Genomic DNA, 27,958 nt, shown 5'->3' on the forward strand with positions numbered 1-27,958 from the left:
CAGAATGCCATCCGCCACATCCGTTCAGCGCCATTCCACCCTGCCACCAATGGCCAAGCAGAACGCATGGTGCGGACCACCAAGGACACCCTTCGCCGCATGACGCAAGGGGATTGGGAGTACCACCTTGCCACATTCCTCCTAGCACAGCACAGCACCCCCAGCTCAACGACTGGCCGGAGCCCCGCTGAACTACTAATGGGTCGGTGCCTTGCAATCAGATTGGACCGCCTTCACCCCGATAGAGCACAGGATGAGGTAGTGGTGGGGGAAGGCAGGAACCCCTGGACCTTCGAGGCCCAGGACGCAAAGAATTTTGGGGCAGGCCCAGCATGGGTACCCGCCACAGTCACCAGGGTCACTGACCCTGTGCCGTACAAGGTGCTAACGGATGGGGGGCAATGCTGGCGCCGCCACTGCGACCAGATACGGCGACGATTCCCGGGAGAAAACCAGGAGGAGGAAAGGTCAGAGGAGTCCCAAGGGAACAGAGGGGCAGAGAGGCCCATAGAGCAGGAGGGGCCAGCAGGAGAGGCAGAATCAATAAATACAGAGAGGACCCACGAGGCCGAAAGGACATCGGAACCAGAACCACGACTGAGCGAGCCAGTTGCGCCAGACCAAACAGGCCCATCACAGCCAGCATCCTTGGAACACGAGCCAGAACCTGAACCCCGGACCAGGGAACACCACAGGCCACAATGCACACGTAGGCCACCGGCGTACCTCAAGGACTATGAATGCGACCTCCCGGGCAGGACTGGAACTTAGAGGGGAGGGGTGTTATGTACTGAGTTGAATAGGATCCAAACTGCAGCAGTCTGATTGGTCCTAGAACAATAGGATCCAAATTGCAGCAGTCTGATTGGTCCTAGAACAATGCAGCAGTATGATTGGTTGGCAGGAACCACCCAATCATGCTCCAGATATAAGTGAATCCACAATCTGATTGGCTTACAGTAGAATTCCCGAATTAGCCAATCATGTGAGCCCATTGTGTAAATAATGTATATAAAGCAGATACTTTGAGGGGACTTTCATTCATTCCTCCTCACCACTATGAGCTGAATAAAGAGCATGAAATCACTTTGCGACTCTGAGTATATTTCAGAAGGTCAGTCGACACTGAGCATACATCCTGATTTGCTTGCAGGCTGTTTACACGCCTTCCTACACTTTCCCACGGTTACATGCAGAGGCGTAAACTGTTACGCAGTTGCGAGCCCTGTTGAGCGCACGAAGACTTCCAGCGCAATCGTGTCTGCTCAGAAATAACCCCGACGCTTATTGGGGTAACAGCGAAAATGCAAAGGTACCAAATGTTAACCGTGGAGAACAAGGCGATTGCTTAATTACGGAAGCCAGTGATTGTTGCCAAGATGGTAAAAAAAATATATATCTGCACAGAAATCGCGACTGCATAAAAGCAAAAATACAATTTTGCCACTAAGTCCCTCGTGTTCAGTGGCGAACCTGCAAGCTCTCTCGACCGCGGCAGGACTCGAACCTGCAATCTTCTGATCCGAAGTCAGACGCCTTATCCATTAGGCCACGCGGCCGCGCTGGTTACAGGGTCTCCGCTAGACCTATAGGAACTTGAGAAGCAGGGGGCTGGTTCTGAAGCATTCCGGGAGATACCATTTCCTGGCGATTGTCAAGGGGGGAGAGGGAAGGAAGGAAGTGGGGTTGGGTGGGAAACAAAACCAGCACAGCCTGTGTCTGAGGCAAACTCATTGCTTTCTCTTTCTTCTGCTTGTCCTCGCAATATTTGGGCTGTGTTTAAGACGCGAAAGGATACTTTGGTAGCTTCCATATAATAATCCCCCCCCCGTGTCGGGCGAGCTCACTCCAGTCGCGCGCCGGCGGAAGGTTCGCCTCGTGAGCTCTTGGGCGGGGCGGAGTTTGGGGTCGTGGGCAAAAATCACCTCATGGTGTTTTGGGTGCTTCGTGTACCCACGAAAGGGGGCGGGCGGTGGGGGTGCTGTATAGCTACTTCCCCCTGCCCCCACCCCATTTTTTGTGAGGAGGGGTAGCCTTTTGGGGGGAGGGGGTAAAATAGCCCAATTTGGGGAAGGGGATAATTTGTGGGCGCCCCTTTTGGGTTGTGGTGCTGATGAGGAGAATAAATATTAGCTCCTTTGGGTGGCATGGAAAAGAAGCTAAACTGAGGGGGGTAGGTAAAATTTTGAGATAATCTGTAGCTATATCTTTTTTTCGTTTTTGGAAGGGGGGTGAGTTGGGAATCAGAACTATTTTCTTATGCCCTCTGGACATTTGGTGTCCAAAGTGTTGGTGGTGGTGTTTTTACTGTGTTTTTAATATTCAGTCAGGAGCCACCCAGAGTGGCTGGGGCAACCCAGTTAGATGGGTGGCATATACTAAAATTATTGTTATCATCATCATCATCTCAAGAAGACAAGTATAATCCTCATTGTTTTCATAGAATTGTAGGATTGGGAGGGGCTGATCTTAGCAGTCACAGATATTATGGACTGCTTTTCTATTTCACCCTCCAGAGGGCTCTGGACACCTGTATTTATTTACATGGCACATAGTTAAAACTAGGGAGCTCTCTCCCACAGAAAGTAGTGACGGCCACCAACTTGGCTTTACAACAGGAGACAAATTCCTGGCCGCTCTCCATGGCTAGGGGGCATGATGGCTATGCTCTGCCTCCACAGCTGGGGATAGCAATGCTTCTGAACACTAGTCACTAGAAACCAGGGGAGAGGAGAGTGCTCTTGTGCTTGGGTCCAGCTTGTAGCCTCCCCAGAAACATCTGGCTGGCCACTTTGAGAGCAGGATTCTGGGCTAGATTGGCAGTTGCCCTGATCCAGCAGGCTCATCTTCCATTCCTATACATATCCTCATTTACCCTCACAAGAACCTTGGGAAGTCAGTCTGACTGAAAGATTGTCATTTGACCAAAGTCATTTTGCAAGCTTTGTGGAGGAATGAGGTTTTGAATCCTTTGTCTGAATCTGGAACACTTGTCTAGGCACTTCACAACTTAAACACTTGGGCAGGAAGATGGCAAAAATTCTACACGAAACCTCAATTCTGTTAATACTTTTTGTCTCCTGATAGATCTTCTGTATCCTCCATGCTGCTCATTTCTAGTGAAGATGAAGCGCTTGGTGTGGAATACAGGTCCATTCAGATTACGGGGAATGCAGAGATGGTCCTCGGGTTCTTCTGCCAGCCGCCTGGTTCAGGAGGAGATGGCACAAGATACTGGTTCTGTCCCCAAACAGCAACGCATCAATCCACTTGGCATCCAGATGCTTTCTAAGCATCTTCATGAGCAGATTTTCCGGGGTGCCCAGGTTGAATATTCAGAGGAAGACATCCAGAAGAGTGTGGCACACTTGCAGAAGCATGACTTGTGGGGCAAAGAGACAACTACACTTCCTGATGTGGAATTGCAGCTGCCCCAGTTGTATGGGGCCAACATCGATGAGCACTTCCGTATCTTGGCACAGAAGCAGAGCCTCCCATATCTGGAGGCTGCTAAGGAACTACTTCAGTTTGGGATCCCACCAGTGCCCCTGGAGTGGGCTTGGAAATCTGGGTGGACACGATATGAACCCAGTGGGGAGAAGACAGCTGTTGATTTCCCTGATGAACGGGCCTTGGTGTTTGATGTGGAAGTGTGCATGAATGCAGGCCAATGCCCTACGCTTGCAGTAGCTGTTTCCTCAAATGCCTGGTAAGATGCCGACAGCTCTGGTAGAAGGGTGAAAGTTTTTGTTCCTACAAACTTTGTGTAAAAATAGAACCTATTAGGCAACAACAACATGACCTAGTCAGTGTCCCACTACTTCTATCCCCAGTGTCCCAAAATACTTTTTTCATTTTTCATTGGTTTATTCCTATATACCACTTTTTGGCCAAAGGCCCCTGATCAATCAGCATCTCACATCTAATAGATCACTTCCTGTTCTTATTCAGTTCTAGGTCTCATACCATAGGGCAAGGCTGGGGAGCCTCAGTTCCATGCAGCCCTCTTTGTTGACTTACAAAATTCCTAACCAGATGTGTGGGTTGTGCACAGATGCTGTGGGACGGTCAGAGACGTGTTAAATTAGAACACTGGAACTCTCACCTCCTAAACTTCTTCAGAGCAAAGTGAGAATTGGAAAAGGGGCTGTATTTTCCTTGTTTTCTTGAACTTCATCTTATGAATCCTAGTTTAGCTATCCCTTCAGTACACGTATACAATATGTGACCCATGTTAAACTAAAATTTTAAAATTAAATAAATAAATGGTGGTGGTGGTGATTCAAAGTGTTTTCACCTTGCTCTTCAGTTGGAAAAGCCCACAAAGCAACTTAAAAATTAATAAAATAACACATTATTTGCCCCTCTGCTTATAAAGACACGGCATGAAAGCAAAAAAAGGGTTTTGGGAGGGAAGAGCCAAACAAGAGGCACCAAATTCTTGATGTTAGGTTAATATGACCATGTCCTTGTCTTCTATGGCAGTGTGATAGCTGCTGGGAACCTGATCTATTTGGACACTGCTCTGCATGGTTAGTCATCTGTGTGAATGTGCCCATTTGGTTTGGACAAGCTTTACATACAGCAGGGGAACCCTCCCCCAAAGCACAGGTGTTAAAATCAAAGTTGTTTTAAAAGGTAGGTGCTCCTGTAGTGTGATCTTAAGTGTGCTGGCTCCAGAGCATCTCCCACTAAGTTCAACAAGATTCATTCTGTAGTAAATCTTCTTAGGATTGTAACTTTTTTTTTTTTTCAAAAAATGAAATTGATATGGGTGTTAAAATGAGTGCAATGCTGCAGTGTTCTTTCTGAAATTACTAAATTCTCAGATCTAGAAAGAAATGAAGGTGGGTTCACGTGTTCTATAGTGCCCTGGAAAGAGTGCTTTAGTTCACACAGCTGGGTGTGTTTGCTCCCCAGGTACTCATGGTGTAGCAAGCGACTGTTAGAGGAACGGTACACCTGGTCCAGCCAGTTGACTCTGTCAGATCTCATCCCTCTGGAAACGAGCAGCAGCCTTGCCAAGCAGGATTGGCAAGAGAGGCTGGTGGTGGGTCACAATGTCTCTTTTGACCGTGCACACATCAAAGAACAGTACCTGATTCAGGTAAGTCATCTTTGTCTTTCAATCTGTTCTGCTTACTTACTTCTTGTATGCAAGCTGTTATTGGTGGCTGAAGGCTAGATGTTTGTGGTAACATGTATCAATTCAGTTGTTATCATAGCCATAAGCCATAACTGTTAGGAATTTGCACAACAAACAAGATACAAATAAATACTTGTAGAAATGAAGCTTAGCAGATCAAATATTAGATCTGTATTGAAGCATAATTTTCCCCGCAGCAGTTAGCTAGGTGTTTATTTTATTACAAAGTCCTTGTGAATCTTTGATGCTGCAGTTGCAAACAAAGCAGCTGTCCTTGTTTGTTTGTCCAATGATAGAGCTATGTGTTCTGCTATTGCCTTGTATCTTTAAAACCCAGCCATTACTTCTCTGCAAACTGTTGTCAGGAGGGTACTATTTGCAAGGGGAAATCCATACATGAGGAGGAGGGGTGATTAATGCTTCATTCACCTGCCGCTTTTCTCTCCAGCAAGGTTTCAAGCTCCTCTTTGGATCAGATGTATGAGTCTGGAATCCTAGCTGGAGAAAAAGTAGTTGTGGGAAGGAGCTGCAGGTGTAAAGAGGCAGAAGAGGGAAGGGTTAAGCACCACCCTTCCCTCCTGCTCACCACTCTGATGCTGCTTTGCAGGGGAGAAGCTGCAGTCAGAATTTCAAATCCTCAGGGTAGAGATAGAATGTATAGTCTGGGTATGAGCCGTTAGGCTAGAATTTCACCTGATAGCAGGGTAGTTAAACTGTGAACTCATGAGTTTGAATCTTGGCATCACACCCTGCCTGTGATCCCTTCCTGAAGTATCTATTTGGCTTCTGTTGGTAAGACATGATGCTGAACTTGACTCTCAATTGACCTGTTCCTGAACATACATCATAGCAAGTTCTATGTAATACTCTTTTATCCTCCAGGCTGCCTCATTATTGTTGCTTACTGGATTTCCTACCTGCACTTCACCTTGAGGTCCCAAGGCAGGCTATAACAATATAAAAATATACCTGTAACTTTAAAACTAGTTAAAATAATTTACAATAGGAAGAAGAGGGTTGGCCCTCATAGCATATATATCCTAGATGTTGTAGGCTAGGGTATAAAGAGGTGTCTTTAGCATATAACAAGAGCTATACCATGTTATTTTTTGGTTTGCTATGTATGGCTCTTTGTGTAAATGAATGTCGAAATGGCAGTGTTTGTGACATTAAAACAACTATTTCAGGGCTCCCAGATGCGTTTCCTGGACACCATGAGTATGCACATGGCCATCTCCGGGCTAACAGGATTCCAACGCAGCCTTTGGATGGCAGCAAAACATGGCAAGCGAAGAGGGCAGCAACAGGTGCAACAGCATATCAAGAAAACACGGAGTAAAACTGATGGCCCTGAGGTGAGTTGGAAAGGCACAGAGGAGTTGCATGCTAATCCCTCTGTTTCTTGACAAAGCCACCCCAACGGCAGCACTAGATAAGATTGTAATGTACTCCAGCGTATATTGAACTGGGGATTCCCCCCCCCCCAAAGAGCAGAAGGCAGTTTGGAAGAAAGACTACTGCTTGTGGTCTGGATGCTAGCTCCTCTTTGGTCTTCGGTAAACAGATTTTTAGGATTTTACATTGTTTCGCAAACTAACAAATCCCATTTGTCTAGAGGTGACAGTGAAACAAAGATAAATGTGTATGTACACATTGAGAAGTCAAACTCCTTTCCAACCCATTTTAAGGTTTTTTTTAAAACTATTTTTTTGTTTTGGGTGTCAGAGTCCTTTCTGGCTCTACATTCAGCAACCTTGATCAAGTCATACTTATATATAACATGGGAACCACTTGAATAACTGATTTTTAATGCTCTGTCCTATGAGAGGAGAAAGAGCTAGATAGATATGTTGTTTTTATACCTGAGGTTACATTAGCTGGGACTGAACACTTTATTTCTCTCTTCCAAAATAACTAATTGCCCTCCCTTCCTCATAATTGCATGTCTTAATGTGTACAATTTTGTCTCTTACTAAAGTTGCAAAATGCAGTTCCACCACCATGGGGTTTTTAGTAGAAGACTGACAGAGATCACCATAGACAGTTGGGAGAAATTTTTTTGGCAAAAGCATTCTGAATTGGTAGTAGAGGGGAGAAGTGCAGAGCCAGCATGGAGGAGATTGGCAACATCCTAGATGTGAGAAAAGTTTTGTTCAGTAATATGGACTTCTGTTGCATTGTCATTGTTTCAAAGGCAATCCTCCAATAAAGGCCTCCAATGGATGCCGCAGTAAGTCTGATCTACAGATACATCAGAATGAGGTGGTGGAGGGCTGAGATGGTATAATAGATGGCTTTACTTTAGACAGAGTGATCATATTTTTAAATAGTCACCTATATATTCTTAAAAAATACATAAATAGAAAACAAACTTGGTTGACAAAGGACTAGGATAGAACCTTTCTCCCTACTGTGCTATTTTTCTCTTGGCAGGGAGGATTTTTTCTTATGTAGAGGAGCATTCAAAATTGGAATTATTTTTATGCAGTAATGCAGTTCATTATACCATCTCAACTTTCTGCCACCTCATTCACATGTGTAGACAAGGCGTCCTAGGACTTGCCATTTTTGTAAAGATCCTGGACTGTGTAGATGTTCTGTGTCATTCTGAGGGTTAGAACTAATCAGAATGGAAGTCTTATTCCTATAGATTGAGGACGCAATCTGATGGGTTCTTAAATGTTTTTAAATGCCTTCCATACAAAAGTGGGCATTTTTGGGGTTTGTGGACTAGTTAGTCATTACTCTGCTGCCTTACTACCTTGCAGGTTGCCTCCTGGGACTGGGTGAACATTAGTAGCATCAACAATCTAGTAGATGTGCATGCCTTATATGTTGGAGGCCAGCCACTGGAGAAAGAAGCCCGGGAACTCTTTGTCAAAGGGAGCATGAATGACATCAGGAATAACTTCCAGGTAGGGAGATAATCTATAGGATGGTACTTTTTAAGGGAAGGAATCAAGGGACCACTGCTTGGTTGTAGAGCATATTCTTTGCATGTAGAATGTTACATGTTTAAAGTCTGGCATCTCTAGTGTGAAGGAAAGAGTCTTGGTATACCTGAGAAAGATGTATGATTTCAATCTGGAGCTCTTTTGCCAGTCAGAGGAGAATACTAGGATAGACTGACCGATGGTGTGACTTAGTGGAATGTGGCTTTTGATACAGGTGTACATAATTTATTCTCCCATTCTCTCTGTCTCTCTTCCAAGGACCTGATGAGATATTGTGCCCTTGATGTCCAGGCTACTTATGAAGTATTCCAGGAGCAGCTTCCTCTCTTCTTGGAAAGGTGAGTATTTGGGGTGGGGGGTTCTGAAATGTGGAATTCTTTTTTATGGTGTGTTCATTTATGAGATAGCTTGCTCTGGGTTAGCCGATAGTGTTAGGTTGCCTTTGTGTGTCAGAAGCATCTTAGGGACAAGATGGTGTTAGATTATCAATAAACCCCTTAACATTTTACCTTGCTAGGGATTCTGGTCTCACCTTTCTTTAGATACAGATAAAACTTGCAAGGTTCAGCGTGGTGGTAAAGTATCAGTACAAATCAACCAGTGTTACAATTTTGTGAGAAAGAAACAAGAAGCAGTATCTCCCCAAACATCTTAATCCTTCAGAAGTGGTACAAGTGCATATACAAAATTTCTCAGTGAAAGAAACACAGATAATAGTTAACCAGAATTTACAATGCACGTTGGAAAACTGAGCCAAATAATTCTGGGAGTTACATCAAACAACTTATCATATTAAATAAAACGTCTGTTGTGACAGGCAGGAAGAATGTGAGGGGAAAGCTTGTACAATGCAAAAACCTGGGGGGTGGGAGTAGGCACAAAATGTCTTGTCTTTTGTGGAATCTCATTCCACCAGGTGGGAGGAATAGCCCTTGTGGGCAATCTGTCCTTGCGGACTGCCCAATACAGGAGTAAAGAGTACAATTTTGACTTTGCTTTTAAAAAAGAGTGCCCCAATTCCAGAACTTAATTTGCTTTATTGGAATTAATGACATCCGTGCACATATGAGCGAGAGTGAAGGGGTCCATCTGTTACCCAGATCAGTGCTCTCAGCTATTGGACCTTGTTCCTAGCAATGTGGCCTCAGCCTTTCATCTACATGGATCCATTCTTGGTTCTGTCCGTTGGTCATGCATAGTGTGACAGACTCTTATGATCTGCTTCCATTGTATGCTAAGGTCAACAAATGCCTAGTTTACATAGCTTAGTCCAGTTGCTTCCAACATTCTGGCTCCACTCTTATTACCCCCTTTTCTGTTTCTTGGTTAGGTGTCCCCATCCTGTCACATTTGCAGGGATGCTGGAAATGGGAGTCTCCTACCTTCCTGTCAATCAGAACTGGGAGAGGTACCTGGATGAAGCTCAGGTCACTTATGAGGAACTGCAAAAGGAGATGAAGAAATCCTTGATGAACCTAGCTGACAATGCCTGCCAGCTGCTTCATGAGGAAAGGTGGGGGTATTATAATCACTGTTACAGTGCACTGCTGCTTAAGCCAGAGCTTCATAATTGGTGAAAACCTGGCTCTCCATTAAGCAGTGGCAGGAGAGAACACTATGAATGAGAAACAGAGCTGGAGGGAAGATGCAGCACTCAACCCTCCCTCTCGTTGGGGTCCCAATTGCATGCTTGCTACATCTCGGGGAAACTCAGCTGAGGAGGTAGTCCAGGACAGAAGATGAAAAGGGGAAATATGGAAGATTTAGGATGCACGCACATCTGCCACATCTCCCCCTCATCTTTGCAGTTGGAGAACTGCGTTCTCAGACCACAGTTTCAGCTGACATTTAGTTCTGGCATTAAAATCTGTAGTATACTTGGGGGTGGGGGGGGCAATTCCCCTAAAAGAAGATTGCAAGGTTGAGATAGAATTGAGACTGTGGGTTTTGTGAAATGCAATACTGTTTCATTAAGCAGACTACTACTTAGTAAAGGAATTTGTTTGGCACAGTTTCAGCAGTGGGTGCATCTAGATAAACTGAGAAGTTGTTGCTATGACATGGTGGAGGAAAGTACCCTTTCAGCTCCTCTCCCTTGCTGTAAATAAACAGGAGCTTGTAGACTAAGATCTCATTGATGGAAATTGGAAAAAGCATTCTTCAGATTAACCTGTGGTGGTTGGTCTGATGTATCAAAACAGGTACAAATGTGATCCCTGGCTGTGGGATCTAGAGTGGGATCTCCAGGAATTTAAGCAAAAGAAGAAGAAAATTGGGAAGAAGAAGAAGAATGAAGATGGTAATGATGAACTGCCCAAAGCCGTGGAAAAAGCCTCCATGCTAGAGTGGCAGGAAGGTAAGAGCATCATCATAATTGACTACTAGCTTGCTAGCACACAGCAAATCACAGATGTCCCCACTGTCTACTGGCAGTTGTAATCTTTCTCTCCTAAATCTAAATCAGAAAGAAAGAGAAAGAAGATACCTTAGATGGAATGAGATCTTTTGTCCATCTGGTTTAGCATTGTCTGTACAGATTGGCAATAGCTCTCCTGAGTTTCAGATAGAGTCTTTACCAGCCGCACCTGGTGATGCTAGGGGTTGAACCTGTTACCTCTTGGATCCAAAGCATGTAATCTACCCTTGATCCAGATCCCTTCCGCTAAGCTGTCCTTGCAATTGGGTAGGAGCAAGCATCTTTTAAAATCTTATTTACGAGCCTGAAATACATACCTCAGCGTGTGTGTATTGCAGGCAGAATGTTTTGCATCCAGCTCTCAAGAGATTTCAAAGTACGATAGTATTACCAGAGAATCTTAAAAAGTCCCGAGATCCCAGAAGTGCTGTTTTAAAAAGGGTGTCTGTGTTGTTTCATTTTTATTTATTTCTTAATTACAGTCTTGGAGGATAAATATGGAATACACAGGTGTTTGGAGTGCAATATAGAGGCAGTGGAGGAACATAAGAACTATGGAGTGTTACGGAGCTGACACATTTCAGCAAGAAAACATTTCTCTCCTGACCATTAAAGTTACATTTCTACTCTTCCCTAGGCTACTGTGCATTAAACACTCATGGATTTGAATTCCTCTTGGCCATTAAGACTTTTAGAAATTTGCTAGCTGTCAAATTCTGCATTGGATTATAGGCTTTGCAGGCCACCGAATAACTGCGTCCACGTAGATTCTTAAGCCATTTGATGTAATATGTACTGTAGTTATAAAACAGCCTTCTCAACAACTGTACTCGTTGAAAAAATAATTCCTTTCTGATTTGTTGTATCATGGAAACAGATCCAGGACCCCCAACTGAAGAGGAAGAACAGCAACTCCCCGAGAGCCGATTGTGCTTGGACCGTCTGAAGGGGACTGTAGCTTTGCAGCCAAAGAGAATTCAGCACCTGCCTGGCCATCCAGGGTGCGTTACTAAAGGGAAGTTGTAGACAGTGACCCTCCTAGGACCTTTTGTTCATCTCTTTGTCAGGAAGAAGGATTCCAGTTTAGTCTTCTAATATGTTAGTTTTCTATGTGCATGGATTTTTTTTAAAATAGAGCATTTGCCCACGAGAGCCTCCACCTGTTATCAAAAGTGTGCAGCTTAGACATAGATTTACCCACGTTCCTGAGAAGTAGACCTACTTTACAGTTGGCATTTAAACAAGGGTAAAATAAATTTTAACATTCCTGTCATGCTGAGTGGATGTTTTTTGTCTAAAAGTTAGAACTGTTTGATTTACAAGATGATTGGTCAAACAACCACTTATTTGTCTGAATTATTCCGTTTGCTGTGAACATACAGAATTCCGTTGGCAAGGTCACAGGCCTATGTAGTATAGTGAAGATTACGGGTGGCTAACTTACAACCCATATCCAACCCTCACAAAAGTATTTTATGATCCCCAAGTCTCTCCAAATTCAACCTCTTCTAAAAATGATTAAATTTAATAATGAGTGATTAATAATTATTTTCAATAGTGTAGAATAGCTGGTGGGAAAGTCTCCCAGAATAGCTGGTGGGAATAGCTGGTGGGAAATTTGGTATAAAATTTAATCTGAACAACCAATTATCTAACATTATTGAGGAAAGCTTTATGTTGACTTTGTGGTCTACTCTCCCCTTGCATAGGTGGTATCGTAAGCTGTGCCAGAGACTGGATGATCCCAGCTGGGTGCCTGGGCCCAGCCTTATCAGCCTTCAGATGAGAGTGACCCCAAAGCTCATGAGGCTCACCTGGGATGGCTTTCCATTGCACTACTCTGAGAAATATGGTTGGGGTTACCTGGTGCCTGGGAGGAGTGACAACCTGCCAGAGGGGACTCCAGATGCTGACTTGCCTACTTGCCCCTTCAGGTAAGAAGTGCATTCTGGGGTGAAGAGAGCAACAAAGCTGCCATGGTCTATAATTGTTGCTAGTAATAATATTATTTGATGAAGTGCAATCGCTGTATGCATTGCATCATACAGTCACACAAAAAAGAGAGGTCCTTACCCTAAGGAGTTTATAGTTTAAAATTGTTGAGTTTGCAGTGGAAGGCAGCAAAGGAAGAGGTAGGACACAAAGGTAACAAAAGAGGGGAGAATTGTTGATTATGCTTAGTGAATAAAGCAGTACAGAGTCTCTGCCACCAGAGCTATACTTGGAAACCAAAAGAGGGGAGAATTGTGAGAGGCAAGTTTTAAAAAAAGGATGAAGGTGAGCAAATGCAGTTGCATGCATGGTTTCCCAGGAGATTCACCTCCTTTCATAGCCCATTTGTTGTAGCCTGCGGGCGTGATGACTTTAATCTGCTTCCGACCTAAGCAGTTGCCTCCAAAGAGAAGCAGAGAAAGTGCTCTCAGCAGGAGAGAGCATCATTTATTCACTTTGGTACCTTTCAGGGATCGTCCAGGTGGATTTTTCAGGGTGTGTTCTGCAACGTATATTTACGCAGTAGTAGTGGATTTATACTGGATTGTCCACACATCATTCCATTTCATTCATTGTTCTGTGATGCTTTCCGGTTCAAAGAAAGGGGGTGGGAAGAGTTCAGTTTAGAAATCTGTGACTAAAATCAGTGCAAAAGGTTCAGTCTGCCGTCTTGATTCAAAATGACATCCAGTTGTCTCCCAAAATAGATGAAAACATGCTCTTTGATTTTAGGAGCCGTAATGCAAAATTTGTGGTTTTTTTGAGCAGGCCCAAGGTAGATAGTACTTCCTCGGGCTGCCTATAGCTGTGTCCCATTCAGCTGCACTCAGCACACACAGTTCTGGGTATAACAGATTTGTTGAGTTTCCCAGGGGGTCCAAAAGATGGGGGTAGGGCCCCCCACCACTCACAACTCTTTCTTCACCCCCTCTGCATCCTCCTTTCTTCCTTCTCTTCTTTCAGCCTCACAGTGAATTGCAGTGAGACGTAAGAAATGTTCCCTAGCCCTGGAGAATGACATGTAAGAGCTAGGCCTTGTAAAGCAGGGGTGGGGAGCTTCAGACCTGGGGGACCAAACTCCCGGCCTCTGTCTGGCCTTCAGGACTCTCTCCAGGCTACTCCATCCTTCAGTTGTTTTGCCTGAGTGGAATTTGTTCATGAATGGCAATAATGCCTCTTGCTTGTCTGGATGTAGAAATGTCAGCATAGGCGCATCTCACTTCTGTATGGCTGAACTATAGCCAATTGCAAAAAGGAAAGATATTTTTAGGTCTGATATCTGCAAATGAGTAAAGGTGTGAAGTCCTCAACATCCTTCAGTGAAAAACTACTTTCATTAAAGTGAGCAGGCCCAGTGCACCAATCTCCTTGTTACGTAACATTCTTGTGGCAAAGTTTAGCATTGCTTTGCAAATGGGGTCAAGAAATAAGACAATTTGCTGTATTCAGTGAAAGCAAAACTACTTTCTCCTTAACTGTAGGGTTATTGAGCATCTGTACCGTGAACACTGCAAGGAGAAAGGCAAAGAGCAATCTATCTCACTGGACACCACGCTGGAAGAAGAGCTCATGTTAACAGAAAATAGCACTTTCTGGCATAAGGTACAAATTGTGTGTCTCAGAGCTGTGATACATGATCATTAGAATTATGTGGCACAGTTTTTGCTAAACTGTACAATTTCAGGTAACTGGTAAGTGATTTCTCTCCATATTAAAAAGAAAACTCGCTGGATACAGAAAACTAGCATGTCAAGGATGAAGCTAAGCTAGGTTTCTACACGCAAAGAGTTTTTGTTTTGTCACTTGGGAAAGACCTTCTTGGTCAGATGAGGATCAGGAAAATGAGTAGATGTGGGAGGGGAGAACGAGCTTAGCTGTTAAAGAGATCTCTTTCCCTCATGCCAGGTTGAAGAGCTCAGCCGTGCAGAGATGGAGATGGATTCAGATCCTGTAACCAAGCAATTTAGCGAGGTAATGGTATACCTCCTCAAGAGAAAAACAGTAATTGAGGGGAAATCGGTACTCATGTATTACCTAAAACTGTGTGCTTTGAGTAGTGGATCTTGAGACTGCTGGGCGAAAGCCTGAATGAGGGGCTCGTCTGATTGGGGAGGTAGTAGGAAGAGTGTTCCCAAGTGCCCCAAACCCTTTGTCTACTCCAGCAACCCTGATCTTAGGTATAATGGGAGGGGAGGAACCATAGCAAATCGGTGGCATCAAGCATTGCAGAATTTTGAAAGCAGCATCAAGAGTTCCTAGAAAGATTGAGAGGGATCTATTTTCCCAACTTTTTGGTGACTGTTCCTCTTAAATATGACAGAGGTGGTTGAGGCTCTGCTGGCATGAATGGTAAAAACATCATTCAGATAGCTAATCAATAATGCTTCTCTACATGCTTTTTGCTTTGCCTTTATGAGGTGGGGCATTCCTACATCTTGAGTTGTCTATTTTGTTTTCTTGTACATCCTTGTACATTCAGGTCCAACTAACCCTACATTGGTTTGCCAACAGGATGAGCTGGACCATTCAAAGAGTCATCCTGATTATCACCATGGCAATGGTCCTTACAATGAGGTCAATATCCCTGGGTGCTGGTTTTTTAGGCTACCTCACAAGGTGAGCAGAAATTGAAATGGATTTGTAAAAATGTTATACGGGGGGGGGGGGTAAAAAATACACGAGGCATTACACTTACACTGTAAAACAAGAAAACCCTTAATAAAATATATTTTAAAAAAAAAAGAAATTTCTTGTATATAGAAATAAATTGATAATTTTCTCGAGTTCAGCAAATCAAAAATGCATTAAAGTATATATGCAATAAAGTCTCTGATATATGGAGGATGTTAAACACCACACAGGGAACATTCCCCCACCCCCTTGAGTATACACTAATTTTCCCCCACTTGATTATTTTTCTTTTTTCTAATATCCTTGTAGGGGGGGGGGAGAGAATGTAGTTATGGTTTTATAGACCTCTCAAGGCTATGCACCTTTGCCACTGAAATGAAGCCTCTTACTAAATTCTATTGGAAATGTAATATTTCTTTCCTGAGTAGAACAAAGTATGTGAAAGAGGTGCCACGTGTTCAAACCGGCCTGGAAAATGCAGTTTGTGACCTAGAAGTCTTTACAGTGGTACCTCGGGTTACATACACTTCAGGTTACAGACTCCGCTAACCCAGAAGTAGTGCTTAAGGTTAAGAACTTTGCTTCAGGATGAGAACAGAAGTCGTGCTCCGGCGGCACAGCAGCAGCAGCAGGCCCCATTAGCTAAAGTGGTCCTTCAGGTTAAGAACAGTTTCAGGTTAAGTACAGACCTCCGAAACGAATTAAGTACTTAGAATAGAATCATAGAATCATAGAGTTGGAAGAGACCACAAGGGCCATCGAGTCCAACCCCCTGCCAAGCAGGAAACAACCCGAGGTACCACTGTATCCTTATTGCCAGATGTTCTGAGTGGTGTTAAGGATTGTTCCTTGGGAAAGGAAATGCTTCCTACCCATGCTCCAAGGCATTGCTTTTTTAACATTTCACAGTGTTAAGGAGGCCATAATCCTGTTGTCGGAGTCGCTGCTGGTCAGAATAGATGCTGCTGGACTGGACCATTAAGGGTTTCTGTAAAGCAACTTCATATGTAGTAGGGAGGAGGGTTTTATGCTGGCTAATCCCGTTTTATAACCGATACCTTGAGCTAAAGCAAACTTCCATCTCCTGCTGTTAAAAGGATGGGAATGAAAACAACGTTGGAAGCCCATTTGCTAAGGATTTCTTGCCCAAAATGGAGGATGGCACCCTGAAAGCTGGCATAGGGGCCACAGAAGGGACACAAGCTCTTGAAATCAACAAGAAGATCTCCTTTTGGAGAAATGCTCACAAAAGAATCAGGTGAGGGGTGATTTCCTTTGAATTAAATTACCAGTCTGCAGAACTGCATGACACTTTAATCCCCGCTCCCATGCTGTATGGTGATAATTCAAGTTCTGCTTTCAGTACCAAGGTAAATGTGCTTCTTGTGCCATGAAGCCTTCAGTTTGTATACTTTACTCCAACCTTTAAATTTTAATCTTTGCAACAAGAGAGGAGCCCCCTCCCCTTAGTCATTTTCAATTTGGTAAGAGCTCAGGGGAGCTAGTTATTGGGGGGGGGCTTGGTATAGTTCTTATTACTGGGCTTGTTGAAACTTGGGTAAAGCACTAGCTTAGCTCAATTCTTCCTTTCATGGCCTGCTAAGGGCTTGAGACTTGGTGTGCTCAGGCAAGGAGACAAGGACCAATGCAAGACATTAGTTCTTTAGCTTCTGCTGTTTACTTTCTGAAGTTTGTTTCCCTTTTGTTTTGTCAGTTCCCAGATAGTGGTGTGGTTGAAGAAAGGGGAGCTGCCTCGATCTGTGACCAGGTACACATACAGAGATGTTCTGAAGGTCATTTTTTTCCTTTTATTTCTTCCCCACTTTCCAACCAAATTTAGTTACCAAAGTGACTTACAACTAAAATAATGATGATGATGTTAATAATAATAATAATACTAATACAATACAGTGGTGCCTCGCAAGACGAAATTAATCCGTTCCGCGAGTCTCTTCGTCTAGCGGTTTTTTCGTCTTGCGAAGCAAGCCCATTGACGGCTTAGCGGATTAGCGCTATTAGCGGCTTTTATCGGCTTATCAGCTTAGCGGATAAGTGGCTTAGCGGCTTAGAAAAAGGGGGGGAGGAAAAAAACCCCACAGGAACTCGCAAGACATTTTCGTCTTGCGAAGCAAGCCCATAGGAAATTCGTTTTGCGAAGCACCTCCAAAACGGAAAACCCTTTCGTCTAGCGAGTTTTCCGTCTTGCGAGGCGTTCGTCTTGCGAGGCACCACTGTATAATTAGGGATGCATTCACAAGTCTCTTCTGATCTCTGGGAGTAGGTGGTGTGTCTAGGTTCCAAACGTTTCTGTTTTTCTGCTCTTATTTCAAAGATCTTCAGTCTTACAAATCAGACTGGCAAGTTGCATTACTGGCTGCTTTCAGAAGCAGCATTTTTGTTGATTTCTGTTGTACTACCTGTCAGTTTTCCCTGTTCCTCCTTTTTCCAGCTCCTGCGGAAAAATAGCAGCCCTGTTTTGCTATCTGATTTGTATCACCTCCAGCTTTTGCTGCCTGTTGGTGGAGAATCTTTTGAGCTCTCAGCAGACAGAGTTTCTGCATGTTCAGGCTGCTCTCCCCTGGCAAGTGTAATGTGTAGCCAAGCTGTAAATTATCTGGGCTGTGAAAGTAAAAGGATTCTGTTTTGGGAGAGCAGCTGATATTCAAAGAATCATAGAATGGTAGGATTGGAAGGGACCACAAGGGCAATCTAGTCCAGCCCCCTGCAATGCAGGAACCACAGTTAAAGAATCCCTGACAGATTACTATCCATGTCTTTGCTATTGGGTGTGGGGGTGGGGTTTTATCCCAGATACTGGAGTAATTGCAGGATACATTTCTACTTCTGGCTCACAAAGGACTTGCCTGCTGAGTCTGGTTTATTTAACCAGATTTGCATGCCACTTATTCCATAAGTCTAGATGGGCTAGTAGCATGACTTGGAATAAGTTCTTCATTTTCTCAAGAATCTCCACCAGGTTATTGGATTCCAAGCAAATGTCAGAGATGTATATTACCTAAGGAGTAACAGCCAGTTAAGAGTGATGAATGTTCATGAACAGCTGCTGAGCAGCTACTCCAGCAAAATCTTTTAGAACCCTTCACCTCTGTAGGATGTGTCGGTTTACCTGCAGTCTTAGCTGTTCCTGTCAAGTAGCTACTTGATCACTAGCAAGGCTGGCTTCCTCATGTTATATGAAATGGGCTCACCCTGATGTTTCTGTAGGCACCCAGACTACGACGAGGAGAATAGCTATGGAGCCATCCTGCCACAGGTGGTAACTGCTGGGACAATAACTCGTCGAGCTGTGGAGCCCACCTGGTTGACAGCCAGTAATGCCAGAGTATGTATGGATTTTCTAATGCTTTTTGTGCTTACTGAGAGAAACTGAAATACAGTTGCCCAAAGATATGTCCATCCTGCTTTTCTTGTCCATAATGAGAATTCCAGTCTATAAGAAATAGACACCTTGGCTAATTTACAGGAATAGAGAAGCCATTCTGGCAAACATAATTTATTGGTTCATTTATTCATTACTACAAAGTCCAATTAGTTTATTAGCTATTTCGATTTTTGTAGCATTGATTTTCAATTACCAGCTCAGGCTATCACTGCTGTAACTAGAAGATTCTGTAATAATAGATCCATGAGCAGGAGAGTGCTATTGCACTCTGGGCCTGCTTAGCCACTGTGTGAACACAGTGATGGACTAGGTGGTTCTTTGGTTTGATCTAGCAGGAATCTTATGTTCTCTGTGTCTTGCAGACTGACCGGGTGGGCAGTGAGTTGAAAGCTATGGTCCAGGCCCCTCCTGGCTACCATCTGGTTGGAGCTGATGTGGATTCCCAGGAACTTTGGATAGCAGCTGTCTTGGGAGAAGCTCATTTTGCTGGCATGCATGGTGAGCATTTCCACTCACAATGACCCTTCCCTGTCTGTTCCTTCAGCAGCTGATAGTCAGGAGTATACTTACTGCCTGGGAATGTGAAAGCTCTGTTCAGCTATCATAGCTAATGCTGTTTTTGAAATACAGTTTTTTATTGTAAATTTTTACAGTACAGTGAGTACGGAAACTGCATATTAGAAATTCCACTTTTCGCCTTCTTCAGACCAACATATCTCTTTAAAATAATTTATAGGGGTCTAGAGATTTCCATATATTTGTGTCCTAAGCTCACTCAGCCAAGGAGGACAAATGGCTGGCAGTTTAATTCTTTATTGACAAAATCAGACACTTACAAAAGCTCCTAAGGTGCACAGAATACACATGCACACACACTTCTGGCAGCTGCGTAGCTGGCATTTTTTCCTTTTTTAAAAAAATAATATTTATTACTTTTAAAACTTACAAAAAGGAAAGAGAAGAAAAGAGACAAAAAGAAAAACAACAACAAGAAAGGAAAAAAAAATACAATACAATATATAAACAATACAAAACACAACATTAACCTAAACAAAACAAAACAAAAACCATTTAAAAACATACATTATACCATTTCAGTAGTCTATCTTTCATACCCTTGTTTCATCGACCTCCTCTCACCTCCCTTTTTGTATTCCACTTCTATTAATTGTTTCCAAGCTTGTGCCCAGGCTGAACAGTTGGAGCAACAGTGGGGCATCCCCCTGGGCTTAAGTACCATTGTCCGACAGTGTGCATTATGGTATCTAGGTAACCATAAGGACTACAAACTTGTTTTCAATTGACACCTGAGGTTCTGAGCTCCATTTTGTATCCAGTGCCATATTTTGTTCCTGTACAGAATTACGGAGATACACCTGGCCCCGTTTCACTCCAAGGCCTCTCTTGTCACACCCTCTTAAAGACCACACTAACCCCTTCTTTCCCCACCAAAGGCAGCACGGCTTTTGGCTGGATGACCCTTCAGGGGAAGAAGAGCAATGCCACAGACTTGCACAGCAAGACGGCCTCCACAGTGGGGATCAGCCGAGAACATGCCAAAGTGTTCAACTATGGGCGCATCTATGGGGCAGGGCAGCCCTTTGCAGAGCGCCTCCTCATGCAGTTCAACCATCGCCTGACACAGCAACAGGCCAGTGAAAAGGCTCGCCAGTTGTATGTTGCTACAAAAGGGATTCGGCGGTAAGACGTGCTTGATTTTTAAAAATTTGATCAATTAAAACAACTCCTTTTATTTCGGCAGTGTATTTTTTAAACAACAAAGAATTGATTAAAAATACTACTGCCTGTAGTTTTTATATCTGGAAAGAACAATTCCATCTCATTTGGGGGAAATGGCTCTTCTCTGGTGGTACCTTAGGGTAAGTCTCATTAGTATTTCCTTTGTCTTTGAGAATGTCAGTGAACATAGAAGAAGAAGAAGAGTTTGGATTTGATATCCCGCTTTATCACTACCCTAAGGAGTCTCAAAGCGGCTAACAATCTCCTTTCCCTTCCTCCCCCACAACAAACACTCTGTGAGGTGAGTGGGGCTGAGAGACTTCAAAGAAGTGTGACTAGCCCAAGGTCACCCAGCAGCTGCATGTGGAGGAGCAGGGAATCGAAGCCGGTTAACCAGATTACGAGTCCACTGCTCTTAACCACTACACCATGCTGGCTACTTGACCATAGCGATGGTCAAGTAGACATTGGATACTTGGACTTTCAAACAGCTTTTGGTGCAGTACTGCACCAAACTCCTGAGTAAGCGTAGCAGTCATAGGATAAGAGGACAGGTCCTCTTATGGATCAGTCACTGGTTAAAGAATAGGAAGCAGAGCTTGGGAATGAATGGACAGTTCTCAGAATGGAGAGATGTAGAAAGTGGAGTCCCCCCAAGAATTGGTACTGGGACCTGTGCTTTTGTTCATAAATGATCTGGAATTAGAAGTAAGCAGTGGGGCGGCCAAGTTTGCTAATGACACCAACTTTTTCAGGATGATAAGAGGATATTGTGTGAGGAGAGGGGGGATGTTTCTTTCCCAGATCATGTGACTTAGCTCTAAACAGTTTACCCCCAAGGCTATTTGCTCACTCTAAGTACCTGTTTGGCTCCAACTTGAACTATTGCCTGAACTGCCATGCTGAAGGTCCTACTTAGTTTGGACTTTGGGGGTGTTTTGTGTTGGCAGTTTTGGGTCCCTCCCAACTCCTGTGGTTTCTTATTCCATTCTCCTCTTACAGCTGCTATCTGTCCGAGGAAGGGGAATGGCTGGTGAAAGAGCTTGGCATCCCCATAGAAAGGGAAGAGGATGGTTCTGTGTCCCTGGACGATGTGCGGAAGATAAAGAGAGAAGCAGGAAAATGGTAAGGTGTTTTCTACTGGAAGGTTATGCTTGAGCTAAAGCCAGGGCTGTTGGCACTAAAGTAAAATAAAACTTTTTTAAAAATCAAAATTCTGTGCCATGGTCATCTAAACTCTATACCACAAAAATCTACATGCTTCTGCTCCATTTTACTCAGTTCCTTCTCCTGCTGGTCACAGACAAAGGCAAAAGGTTATGTAGGCCACTGAAGCCTGGCCACTGGAAAAATTATTTAGCCACCCTTGTGGCTTCTGAGTATCACTAAGCACTCTTAGCTAAAGGGTCACAAATGTGTTTTGGAAAATGGAAATCCTTGAGAAGCTGAAGCCTCTCCCTTCTTTCACCATATAATGTCCTCTCCCCCACCCCCGTGGTGGGGTGGCATATGTGCTGTAGCTATTCAGTCCTCCTTTGGATTTCAGAAAAGTCTCTGGTGCTCTGCAGGTTTATGTGATACCATAACATAACTGGGTTGTGAACAGCGATGGCCTTTTCTCCTAAAGATGATGAACTTTTAGAGATAACTTTTGACGTTCTCTCTTTCTAAAGGAGAGTAACCCAAAACAGATTATCTGTTCCCATTCATGGTCAAGGCACAGTTTGTGCAAATTAGGCAAGCTTGAAGCTTCCATAAGGAGGAGTCCTTCCCCCTGCCCCACCCCTTGCCTGCTCGAGACAAGGCATTTATCTGAGCAACTCTATCACTGGGCTTTAATGTCTTGCTTTTGATTAACTTGAATTTTTCTTTCTCCACTCTAAGCACTTAGTGGTACAGGACCCAGGGTTTATATTTTGGGTGGTGGCTTTAATTTGTGAGGCCTACAAGTAGAGGCTGCTACAAAACTTCTGCAATGTAGGTGGGAGAAAGAGAGATGTCTAATGGAGAAGAAATAGGTGGGCTGGAGTTCCAGCTGCATTTTCCATGCTGCAGAGAAAAATGTCAGGAAGCGGGTAGCTGGTGACAGAGTAAGCACAATCCATGCACCCTGGTACCTGCACCTTGACAGATCCCTAAACAGAAGTCTGTTGCTGAATGGCTTGTTCAGCTCTTATGTTCTTCATATTGCAGGTCTCGAAGGAAAAAGTGGGATGTGGTGAACCGACGAGTGTGGGCCAGTGGGACAGAGTCTGAAATGTTCAATAAACTGGAAAGCATTGCCATGTCGGAATCTCCTCGCACCCCTGTGCTGGGCTGCCACATCAGCAGAGCATTGGAGCCAGCTGCTGTCAAGGGCGAGGTGAGAGGGAACCCTCTTGACTCTGACCTCTTGACTCTGAATTCCAGCCCTTGCTTCAATACAGCATGTTTTGGTGGCAGCAGTAATTGCCCAGCTTGCATTGCAAGGGTTTTCACTGGAAAAGTGGTATTAGGAAAATGGGAAAGGGAAGATGGAGGTATCTAGCCAATGACCAGTAGCATGTAGGAACAATATTTCATTTAATATCTCCAGCTGCCTGTATGAAGCAGAGCGTGCAGCTAAAACTCTTGCTGTTGGGTGTTTTTCCATGGTGTGCTTCATGCCACACACAGCATGCCAATATTCATGTACATGTGATTGTGCATGCTGAAGGCTGTGGGGTGGAGTGCATTCCTTTCCAGGTCTATGATTGTGGAGAAAGGCTGAGAATGATTCTGGCAGCCTTCCCAAGAAGAGCAAGAGCTGTAATGCAGGATTTCACTGCCTGCAGTGAGTAAAAATCACCACTAGACAACCAGGCAGGGGAGATCTACAAGGGTTAGTAATTTATTACATAACAACAACAAAAGCAACACGTATTTGCAGGAGATTGGATAGTAGAAATTGTACACCTAGTATTGTAAGTCTTAAAAGTTACAGTGGTACCTCTAGTTACGAACTTAATTCATTCTGGAGGTCCGTTCTTAACCTGAAACTGTTCTTAACCAGAGGCGTGCTTTCGCTAATGGGGCCTCTTGCTGCCGCTGTGCCGCTGGCACACGATTTCCGTTCTCATCCTGGGGCAAAGTTCTCAACTTGAGGTAATTTTTCCAGATTAGCGGAGTTTGTAACCTGAAGCGTTTATAACCTAAGGTGTTTGTAACTCGAGGTACCACTGTATTTGCAAGGTGGTTGTGCTTTTCAGTTATCTGCAAGTAGTGTAGCAAGCTATGTCGTGGATCAAGTGTTTGCAACAAGTTGTCTTTTCCATGCCAAGTGCTTTTATTGTATCTCTATGAGCAGTGCAAATACCAAGCCACCTTAAAAATGTGTTTGGCAAATTCATACATTGTGTAGTAAAGATCAGGGCTCAGTAGTTTTCAGCAGTTGTGTGCATTGATATGCTGGTCATGCTTTTCAAGATGCAGGCAGCCAACAAGAAAAGCAAGAGGTTTACAATAGAAAACAGTATCTCTCTCTTCCAGTTTATAACCAGCAGAATAAACTGGGTGGTCCAGAGCTCGGCTGTTGATTACCTGCACCTGATGCTTGTGTCAATGAAATGGCTCCTTGAGGAGTTCAACATTGATGGGCGGTTCTGTATCAGCATCCATGACGAAGTGCGATACCTGGTGCAAAGTGAGGATCGCTATCGGGCAGCTCTCGCCCTGCAGATCACAAACCTCCTTACACGGTAAGCACCATTTTTGTCATGGCATTCCACAGGCCAATGTTCAGGATATCTGTTCAGCTGGAAAATAAGGGATTGCCTGACAGATTTCTTATAATACTAGCCTACCTTCCATGGCTGAGAGCTAATGTATGAAGCACTTGGGAAAGCAACTACATAGAGAAGACATAGTATCAAATTTGGGGTTGTGGGGCTCTCCAAATCCTTGCAATAAATACTTTTTCTGGGTTGAGTGAACGAGGTGCCCATCCCATAATGTATTAAGCCCTGTTTCCACCTGGGAGATGTGAGGAACCACATGACCAGCTTTTATAGACTGTCCTCTACTGGTGTATCACTCCTGTACTTGCCTCATGTTCCTGTGAGTTCTGGCTGGGGGGAAACTGCTGACTGTCCAAGGCATTATGCCTCTGAATATCAGCTGCTGGCAATCACAAGTAGGGAGAGCACTACTGCACTCAGATGAGAATTTTAAAAGCATGTGCGGATTTGGACCTGTAGTTGATGTGATAACTGAAAGCTGACACCTTTCAGAAGAATTTCCTAAATCTGTACTACTTGCATTGCTTGTATTTTCAGGTGCATGTTTTCATATAAACTGGGTATTCAAGATCTGCCTCAGTCAGTGGCCTTCTTTAGTGCTGTGGACATAGATCGGTGCTTAAGGAAAGAGGTGACAATGGATTGTGTCACTCCATCTAACCCAACAGGGATGGAAAGAAGATACAATATTCCCCAGGGTGAGTATTGTGCCACTTTCTTAATTCTAGAGAAGCTAGCACCTCCTTTTCTCACAGAAAGATTATCTGAATCCTGTTGTACTACTACTGAATAATAATTTATGTCTACTCATTGGAATAGCCATATAAACCAGGAGCGCCATATGGATTGATCCACTTTGCATAGAACACTAAGCCAAACCATGGTTCAGAACCAGTGAGTGAGTTCCTGGAATGAAGATCATAGTTGCTGTGCTACTTCCCAGCGAAGGGAAGCTTGTCTCTCATTCTGGATGAACCAGTTTGTCTAGAGTGAGGCAAACAAGAAGACTGGCTTCAGACGCAATACGGGAAGCACAGCAGCAAGACTGGCATGAGCACAACAGCCATGATCTGCGCTTTGGGAACCATGACTGTTCATTTGCACTAAGCCATGGTTTTATGTGCTAACTAGACCATCCCCAGTGGTTTCAGCCAAAAACTTGTAAATATGTCCTTTTAAAGCCTTCCAGTTCCACAAGGCTCTGCTTGGATCTCCTTTCTCCAGAATTTGTCCTTGGAGTGAGTCCAGGAGCCAGGCTTGCACTTGCATGTTCCCTTCGCCATAGGAAGAAAAGAGTGATCAAATAGATCCCTATCTGCTTCTGTAGCACTGGGGTTGCCACTCCTGCTTGTGTTGCTCTGCTACCCCTCTTGTTAACACAAGCACCATCACTGTTGCAAGGCTCATTCCCTTAATGACAAGCAGCCCTCATTCAGCCAGGCCACTCACTCATTTGGATCTCGGGCTTCCTTGTTGTGTGTGCACATGCAAGGAGGCAGTGGTGACACAGGGAACATGGGAAGGCCTTCCTGGGCCACCTGCCTGTTGTTTGTGTTGCTGCCACAAGAACTGAGTATGATAACACCTTACATTGTTGTGCATGACGAAAAACAGCCCTATTACCCAGCAGAAAACCTCACTCAATTCACTGACACTTATACTTAGGTAAGTATGCACAGCAGCCTTAGTTTCCCACAGAAAGGAGCGAGTCCATCTTCACAATATCTGTGGGATGTCCCAGTCAATCTTTGTTTCTTTGCCCAATGTAACATTACATTATGCTTTGATACATTTGCATAGGAAAGCCGTTCTGCAACATCTGGCTTTCCCATATTGCTTGTTCTCACTCCATCAGCTCTAGGCTTGTTATCCAGCCACTGACTGGAAATAGTGCAAAGGTACAGTGTAAATAACAGAGTGCTTACAAACACTTCAAGATGAAATCTTGTCTCACAAGTAGTAATTAAGCTCAGCACTTGACATAATCACTTTTTAATTGGCATGAATTAATGAGTGTTTAAACAACTTATAACTAAAGCTTGTTAATTATTGAGCTGTAATGGCAATTTTGTTCCAACTATGACAGCTTGAGAAGAAACCACTGCAGGAGAAGGGTTCATGTATTTTATTAAATTAAGCTCTGGCAGGAATTCTTTAAAGCAAATCTTTTAGGGAAAATGCATTTTAGAAAAATGGCAGTCAGTCCAAGATTATTCTCCACCATTCTCTTGTAATATCAGTAGTTTTGGAATAAACAGTGGTGTTGATTACTTGTTCTGTTCCCTTCCCAGCTTGCTAGCTATTTCAAGATCAACAAGTAGATCTCAAAGTGGTTTTCAGTATCTGTTATGTGGCTGGGAGGTGTAAACATGACTTATTTAATTTCTTTCAGGTGATGCTCTTGATATATATCAACTTCTCAAAATAACCAAAGGGTCATTGCAGAAACAAAAATAGGGTGCAAGACTTTAACTGACAGGAAACCTACCAGCTCAGTGAATCCTGCCAGAAGCAGCTTAAGCAAGGAGACCTGCCCACTCCCTGTGATTTGCACTTTTTTCACTGAGAAGAGGGAGAAGACTTCGGGGCTATCATTAAAACAGGCTACAGCTTCAAAGGTGAATCACTGACAGAAGGACAGATTTCACTTTAACTGGGCTGTGCCAGGATGGTTATTCAGTAGCCTGTTGTGGTACAAGCATTCAGAGAATTGCATGTCATTCGTATGGCAAGCAGAAACCTAATTAAAGCCCATCTTAAAAATGAGACATTTGTCTTTCTCCATTAATGCTTCACAGGGCAAGCAGAACCAAGCTACAGTAGTCACTTGGGAATGACCAAGGCAGCTCTTATTTTTTACGTCGCCTCTTAGTTTTGGGTTCCTGGCTGGTGTTGGATTGGGTAGAAGCAGTGTTCTAAAAGAGATGAAAACAAGCTATTAGTAAATGCGCCAGAGGAGTCCTGAGTTACTGAAACACAATTTTAAAACCTGCTGTTTAAAGCAATTTTTACTCGGAAAAACACCTCTGGAAATTAATTTCTGCTAGAAAAGTGTCATGTTCTTTATTTTTGTCATCTCATTAGCATTCATGTATCTTCCTCACCCCCACAGAGGCTGCTGAGACTCAGTGGTGAAATTGAGTAGTCAGGATGATGCAGAGGGGTATTGCCATTGTACAGAAATGGGTATTTACCATTAGCATACAACTGACAAAGCTTCATATGAATTTCATAGAAGACACTTTGGAAGTACAGATTTACATTTATATTGGCAGAAAATAGATTGCATCTTTTTAGAATGTCTACTACTGACCTGGTCGTTGGCTGGCTCATTCTCTCTATCTTCAGCATTCTGTTCCTGTAGAGCGTTCTCCAAAGTAGACACATTGATACGGAAGTCCCGGGAGGTGCTCAGTTTCATATATTGCATCAGATTGACCTGCAGCAAGCAGCCCAAGGGGTAGTCAGAGTGAAAGCTTGCACCACCTATAGGCATAGCTTATGAAAACTTAAAATAAGTTTATACACAACTTTTCATCACGAGTGATCTCAAAGCCATTTACATACTGCAAATCACAGAACACAAATAGTAAGATATCAATAGTAAAACCACAGTGTCAAGGCTCAAAAAGCTAGTGAAAACATGTACTTTTTTGTGCCAAAAGTGACTCAGACCATACCAAATCAGTATCATAAATATTGGATACATAAAGGAGCAGGTGTCCCTTATTCTAAGATCTATATCCCTGATGAACAGCACTTTGAAGCACAGAAGGAATTTGTTTAATTATTCCTAACATTACTTTTATTCTTTTTGTCTGTATTCCTTGCAAACGGTAGACCTACAGGCCTTTCTGGGTTTCATCTTGGGTTCTAACAGACGTGACTCATTGCACCAAAGTACTTGTTAAAGATTACCAA

General features: G+C 43.6%; 2 protein-coding genes across 4 annotated transcripts in view; one reads left to right on the forward strand and one right to left on the reverse strand.

Annotated features, from left to right (window-relative positions):
* The first annotated feature begins 1,986 nt into the window (after positions 1 to 1,986).
* On the forward strand, positions 1,987 to 26,803 carry POLG (DNA polymerase gamma, catalytic subunit). Its single transcript, XM_081838754.1, has 23 exons — positions 1,987 to 2,173; positions 3,088 to 3,709; positions 4,921 to 5,107; positions 6,334 to 6,501; positions 7,915 to 8,061; positions 8,359 to 8,438; positions 9,431 to 9,613; positions 10,302 to 10,456; positions 11,394 to 11,517; positions 12,226 to 12,450; positions 13,990 to 14,110; positions 14,414 to 14,479; positions 15,020 to 15,124; positions 16,237 to 16,397; positions 16,854 to 16,907; positions 18,365 to 18,482; positions 18,905 to 19,040; positions 19,997 to 20,243; positions 21,285 to 21,407; positions 22,476 to 22,644; positions 23,790 to 23,998; positions 24,575 to 24,735; positions 26,430 to 26,803. The coding sequence occupies exons 2-23, from the start codon at positions 3,126 to 3,128 to the stop codon at positions 26,492 to 26,494; spliced, it is 3,588 nt and encodes a 1,195-aa protein (XP_081694880.1). The 5' UTR covers positions 1,987 to 2,173; positions 3,088 to 3,125; the 3' UTR covers positions 26,495 to 26,803.
* Positions 25,785 to 27,958, reverse strand: part of FANCI (FA complementation group I) — a 30,445-nt gene continuing 28,271 nt past the window's right edge. For 2 of the 3 annotated variants that reach the window (XM_081838729.1, XM_081838730.1), the window contains exon 38: positions 25,785 to 27,476. In XM_081838729.1, the coding sequence (XP_081694855.1) occupies positions 27,267 to 27,476 (210 nt within the window). In that variant the 3' untranslated portion in view covers positions 25,785 to 27,266. The remainder of the gene's footprint in view (positions 27,477 to 27,958) is intronic. The other variant, XM_081838731.1, reaches the window with a different exon arrangement.

Source organism: Podarcis erhardii (genome assembly GCF_964252035.2).
Source record: "Podarcis erhardii genome assembly, chromosome: 14".
Lineage (NCBI taxonomy): Eukaryota > Metazoa > Chordata > Lepidosauria > Squamata > Lacertidae > Podarcis > Podarcis erhardii.

Excerpts from the sequence above, each read along its gene's own strand:
- POLG (XM_081838754.1), top strand. The coding sequence starts at position 3,126 with ATGAAGCGCTTGGTGTGGAATACAGGTCCATTCAGATTACGGGGAATG. Across the intron at positions 12,451-13,989 it reads TTGCCTACTTGCCCCTTCAG|GGTTATTGAGCATCTGTACC; the intron begins GTAAGAAGTGCA and ends CCTTAACTGTAG. Across the intron at positions 14,111-14,413 it reads ATAGCACTTTCTGGCATAAG|GTTGAAGAGCTCAGCCGTGC; the intron begins GTACAAATTGTG and ends CCCTCATGCCAG.